Raw genomic sequence first — 6,163 nt, 5'->3', positions numbered from 1 at the left:
GCAGTGAGTCACGGGGTGTGACTCAGTGAGTTGGAAGCCAAACTCATCCATGGAGGAACTCGGCGAGTTGTTCATACAACTCGGCGAGTAGGGGTGTAAATGAGCCGAGCCGAGCCCGAACATACCCAAGCTCGGCTCGAGCTCGTTTGATTGTATGTTGGCTCGAGCTCGAGCTCGGCTCGTTTCGAGCCCAATTTCAAAGCTCGTACTCGGCTCGTAGGAAAAATAAGAAGCTCGACCTCGGCTCGGGCTCGGCTCGTTTAGTTTGTCATGCGAGCCTAAATGAGCTTAGGCTCGACTCGAGCTCGTTTATGGTTTTTGGGCTCGTTTAATTTATTATCATATATTCAAGGGAATAATCCAAATTCTAACTTCAAAACAGACATTCATAGATTCTCCATTTGCATTGATTTAATGTCTAAAATATAACCAAATAAAAGAACATAAAGAGTAAAAGCTCAAATTACAAAAATAGTAGTTAAACTCCTAATTATTGAACGACTAGAAATAGAAAAATCTTCCTTTATGCAACTTCACTCCTCAGATACACAAAACCTGCAAAATGTACAAAGGAATCATTTTTTGAAATATTTTTCAGATTAAGAATTTGTTGTTTAACACATCTAATTACCTTCAATTACTTTGTGTTCACCTCAGGCAGTAAAACCTCAATAGGAAACTCCTCCTTCTACAAAATAAAAAGGTTGACAATTAATAATTTAAACTATTAAAATAACAATTATAATGTGGTTTTGATTTTTTTTTCAAATATACCTTTAATTTTTTCTTGACTCCATGAACTTGCCTAATCCAATCTCCTCCGCAAATCAACATTTGTACCGTGTCGGACCCCAATGAAGCTCGATATGGATCAATAACTCTACCGCCGGCACTAAAAGTTGCTTCAGATGCAACCGTAGAAATTGGGATTGCAAGTACATCTCTAGCCATCAATGATAAAACACGGTACTTTAACTTGTGCACATTCCACCACTCTAAAGCATTAAATGATTCCATTCCTGTTTGTCCTTTCTCCCTATAAACACCTTCTTCTAAATACATATCAAGCTCTGACTTTTCTGGTCTCTCCAAATCTGCAGTCTTTATGAACTCTCCAAATGCCTCCCATCCAGATCCAAGTGATGTACCTTCATTCAACCCTAAAACATTTCTTTCATGTTCGCTTCCATGTGTTGCAGATTCCCTAACTAATGTGTCATGCATCTCTAAATACTCCGAATACATTTCATAAAGTGCATTCTTCACTTCTTTAATGTTCTCGTCTGAATTTTGATAAAGTGTTGGAAAGCAAAATTCAACCAACTTCATCTTGAACCGTGGATCTAACACAGAAGCTATTGCCATTACAAGGTGACACTCACCCCAATACTTGTCAAACTTTTCCTTCATTTTCTTCACCATATCACGAATAAAATCATTTGTAGATAATGAACCTTTATCAAGAGTTTGCTTCACTCTAAACACTTCAATTAGATATAAATTAGCAGTAGGATAATCACTGACCGAGATGATATTCGTGCACACCTAAGCATAATCGTTGGATTTAGTCAACAAAGAAAATCATTTATTAATAAAATATTATGCATATTAAACACAAACCTTAAAAACCTTCAAAATTTCACATACGCTTTGAACATTTTCCCAATCTTCGTCAGTTGGCAAGTGATGAAAATATGGTTCATACTCTGCATACCTGAGAAAACCACAATTAAAGTGTTAGTGAATATGAACATGTGTTAAAAACTTTAAGGTTGAATTCCATCGTGTTGGAACATCAAGCATTAACTTCCGATCACGTATTTGCATTTGATGTGCAGCCTTTGAAAAATTTAGACGTCTACCCTCCGAATTGTTAATATACTTTATACCCTCACGAACATCACCGATGATATGATCAATTATTGCAAGACCATCTTTCACTAGAAGATTCAATATGTGTGCGCAACATCGTATATGAAACAATCTACCACCACATGAAAGTTTTCTTACAGGCGAAAAAGTTTCTTTCAATCTTCTTAAAGCTTTGTCATTATAAGCTGCGTTGTCAACTGAGATGGTGAAAATCTTATCTTTAATTTCCCACTCTTGCAAACACTTGTAAATACCATCGGCAATATCAACCGCAGTACGAGGAGGAGGAACATGTACAAAACTTAATACACGTTTCTGTAATTTGTAAAAAAACGTTGAGATATAATTAAAATATGATAGAAAGAAAAAGATAAATAATTAAATATTAAAATTGAGCAAGTTGTTAAACCTCCAATTATGATCTACAAAATGTGCAGTAATAACCATATACTCAATTTTCTGATGCGAGGACTTCCAACAATCAGTTGTTAAACTGATTTTAGAGGCAGCTTTTGTAAGGGCTTTCAACCTTTTCTTCTCATGCTCGTATACCTTAAAACAGTCCGACGTAATTGTAACTCTGCTTAATTTCTCAAACAATGGAGTAGCTGTCTTCATCATTTTCACAAACATTACATCTTCCACAGTAGCAAACGGTTGCTCAGTACTTAGTATCCAATTAGCTATGGCCTCCCTCATCTTGTTTTCATCATATTTTGTATCCGGTCCGATCAATGGTGGCACAAAATCCACATCACACCCACTAGGTTGAAAATTTAGTATTTGTTGGTTTTTTAGCGATTGTTTATGGGGGATGCAACTGTTTAGGTGTCTTTTATATGATGATGTAGGACCTGAACCAGTAATAGCCAACCTTGACTTACAATGTTTGCATTCGGCTTTTTTCTTACCATCCCGGAGTGTAACTACAACAAAGTCGTCCCATACTTTTGATGTTTTTTTCCGTTTTCTCGTTAATTGTACTTCATCTTCATCGGTTTCGTTATTTTTTTCTCTCACACTTTCATTTTCATTAGGGATTTGACTAGTTGTTTCTTCATTTGGAGTGGTTATGTGATCCATACCATGTACTGATTGTGATGACGGATTATCAATCCTAACACCTATTACAACCCCCATTCCTTTGTTTGGACTTAATAGGTTTGTTGTAGACCCTCCATCATCCATTGAATCTTCATAAGAAAACAATACAAATCATAGATGCATCAATTTGAAATAATATTTATGCAACAATAAACAACTCACTGGAACACCATGAACACCAACAAGTACACATAATATTTATGCAAAAGTAAATAACTCAATGTGATTTGAAAAATATGTGTGTCATTTTCTAGCATTTGGTCAAACATTAGGGTCAAAAATGTGAATTGAAAACATCCAACATGTGATCACGTTGCAATTTCCAAACAAGTGAATTAATATGATTATATGAGCATCTTACAGTTAAGAAAAGAAAAGAAAACTAGGTGTATGAACTTTTGAGGAGTGCCAATTTTAATTACATTACTGATACCAATCAATTTGTGGAGTGCCGATTTAACTAATACCAATCAATGGAGTGCCGATTTTACTAATACCAATCAATTTGAGGAGTGCCGATTTTAATATAAACTGCTTACAAACAGGTACCTTTTGATTTGAGGAGTGCCGATTTTAATTACAAAAATTGACAAACAGGTTATTTGCTTAGTGCTTACAATCAATTCATTCAATCACATTACTGATACCAATCGATTCAATATAAACTGCGATGGAATGAAATATTATTAATACCTCTTGGCTGTTGAGTGTTGTTTGTTGAGAACGAGATGGATTCGGGAGGGCAACGTCGACCGCAGACCGTCGTATACTCAATCAGTCAATTGATACATCCACTGGATTCGGAAATCAATTGTTACGTACTTACAATCGATCGTCAATTGGAAATCATGGATTAATTATCGTCGCCCTAAATGGTAAATGGGTAATGGCATGTTCGACCGTCGTAGGCTCGTAGTCGTAGGGTATATGCCGTATGCATGTGTGGAGTAAGGGGAATGTCGGCAAAGGCGGTTGGTTTGCTTTCAATTCATATAAAGATTAAAGAAATTAAGGAAACATATTATTAATAATATAAATATATAATATAAGGAGTGAAAAATATATTTATATTATAATTTATATAGGCTCGTTTAAGCTCGCGAGCCCTAGTCGAGCTCGGTTTAAAAGCTCGGGCTTGAGCTCGTTTAATAAATGAGCCCCGAATAAAGCTCAGGCTCGGCTCAGGCTCGTTTAAATCGAGTTCGAGTCGAATTTTTAACGAGTCGATTCCGAGTAGCTCACGAGTAGCTCGGCTCACTTACACCCCTATCGGCGAGTCACAGCATAAAGTGTTCTTCGGATGAAGATGAACTCGGCGAGTTGTTCATACAACTCGGCGAGTAGGATGAAGGACTTGAACCTCAGTTTAGAAGAAGAACTCGTCGAGTCAACGCCTAAATCGACGAGTAGGGACGGGATCCAGGACAATCGTTTGGATAGGGACTCGGAGAATTGGAGAGCCAACTCGGCGAGTCGGGTCAACTGAAAGTTGACTCTGACTTTGACTTATGACATGATTAGGGGTAAAATGGTCATTTTACCCAAAGAACAGTAAGCAGTGTTTGATTGAGTATGTTGTGGGAATTACAGCCGGAGGATTTCCGGAGCAGCAGTAGCAGCAGTAGGTGATCAATTCCCACACAGACCAACAGTTATTTCGAGGTGAGTTTCCTTTCCAGTAGGAATGGGTCTAAGGCACCAAGGCTGACCCGTGTAGACGAGATGTTAGTACTAGAGTGTGGGCCGAGCCCGTATCTCTGGGTTTAGTCAAGTATGATATATGTGTCAATATGATAAGAGTTGCTTATACTTGATGTCTATGTGATACTTGTATATTATGGGTTAGCGGTTGAGTGTGGGTAGGGCCCGTATCTCTCCGAGGTTAGAGGGTGGGCTAGGCCCGTATCTCCCAGATACTAGAGTGTGGGCGAGGCCCGTATCTCCCGGCTAGCGTAGTGTGGGCAGGGCCCGTATCTTCACAAGTGTGGGCGAGGCCCGTATCTCCCGGCTAGCGAAGTGTGGGCAGGGCCCGTATCTTCCCGAGTGTGGGCGAGGCCCGTAACTCCTAGCTGAACGTTGTTTGTTATATGCTTGCATGGTATGAGGTATTATGGGGGAACTCACTAAGCTTTGTGCTTACGGTTTTCAGTTTTGGTTTCAGGTACCTCCTCAGCTAGGGGAAAGGAGCCGGCGCGGTAGCAGCTTGTCACACACACTCTCTTGTTTCTACGGTTACGAGTTTATTCTGGGATTGATACTCTGATATTTTGATTGATCAAATGTTGTGGTTTTTAATTTGGTTTTCGATGTGAAGTGGTTCAACTAAACAATGTTTTAATTGTTAATGTTTTCTATGCAATGTTTTATAAACGAAATTTTCGGACGTGAAATTTTGGGTCGTTACAAGACTAGTAACGATATAGGACACTTTTGTCGTCTAGTCATATAAATTAGTAAATTTGCTATTCTAGTTATTAAAAATTTTAATAAGTAACTTTTCAGTTTTTTAATCTAATATGGTAATAACTATTGACTAAGTCTAATATCTAATGTCATACTTTAAAATCGTAAACAATAAACATTTGACATTTAAAAATATGATTTCGTTTGTGTGTGTGTGTGTGTATATATATATATATATATATATATATATGAATTGGTTGGTACGGTAATACTATGGTATTTAAAATTTAATATCAGTACTGCACCAAGATTACTAAATCCTTCCTTGAAATTTTTTCCTGGCTTGAGCTTCTTAAAGTCTTTTGGAGATTCCTTCGGAACATCACTTGGTTTTTGCATCAAAAAAGTGGCAATCTCCACATCCATCAATCCAACTTCTTGAATATAAGATTTGATCACAAGTTGAAGACGGGACACTACAAGTCCGTACTTCTCCTTGTTTCTCAGCAGAATGTTGTATATAACCATCCAGTCATGGGGGTTCAAACAAGGCAGGTCTGCGAGAGTGAATTCGTAGGCTTGAGATGTTGATCCTCTCGCAACTTAAAAGTTTGTATTAGGGAAGCTTTCGGTCTCGATCGGCCTAGTGACCTTCACAACAATAATCTTGCTTGCACTCCAAGTCTCGTATTGAGGCTTCATGTGCTTCAAGTAGAAGGAAAACAACATTTGATCTGCAGTGCTGTCTGAGAAAGGTACGTTGGCAACTTTTACAAAAGCACGA

At 37.9% G+C, this 6,163-nt stretch overlaps 1 protein-coding gene across 1 annotated transcript; it reads right to left on the bottom strand.

The window, feature by feature from the left end:
• Nucleotides 1-533: 533 nt before the first annotated feature.
• On the bottom strand, nucleotides 534-5,907 carry LOC128132493 (zinc finger BED domain-containing protein RICESLEEPER 2-like). Its single transcript, XM_052769093.1, has 7 exons — nucleotides 5,694-5,907; nucleotides 2,299-3,065; nucleotides 1,766-2,187; nucleotides 1,621-1,714; nucleotides 775-1,545; nucleotides 642-688; nucleotides 534-555 (listed from the first exon to the last, which is right to left on the bottom strand). The coding sequence occupies exons 1-7, from the start codon at nucleotides 5,905-5,907 to the stop codon at nucleotides 534-536; spliced, it is 2,337 nt and encodes a 778-aa protein (XP_052625053.1).
• Nucleotides 5,908-6,163: the final 256 nt, after the last annotated feature.

The sequence above is a fragment of the Lactuca sativa genome, chromosome 2 (assembly GCF_002870075.4).
Source record: "Lactuca sativa cultivar Salinas chromosome 2, Lsat_Salinas_v11, whole genome shotgun sequence".
Taxonomy (NCBI): domain Eukaryota; kingdom Viridiplantae; phylum Streptophyta; class Magnoliopsida; order Asterales; family Asteraceae; genus Lactuca; species Lactuca sativa.
Note: the sequence above shows the minus strand (reverse complement) of the source record. Positions and strands in the feature narration are given on the sequence as shown.

What these genes read in the sequence shown, in the direction of transcription:
- LOC128132493 (XM_052769093.1), bottom strand. Translation starts at nt 5,907, where the DNA reads ATGGTTATATACAACATTCTGCTGAGAAACAAGGAGAAGTACGGACTT. An exon ending in CGATGGAATTCAACCTTAAA is followed by an intron (nt 1,715 to 1,765) that starts GTTTTTAACACA and finishes TGGTTTTCTCAG; the next exon opens with GTATGCAGAGTATGAACCAT. An exon ending in GAGTCAAGAAAAAATTAAAG is followed by an intron (nt 689 to 774) that starts GTATATTTGAAA and finishes TTTATTTTGTAG; the next exon opens with AAGGAGGAGTTTCCTATTGA.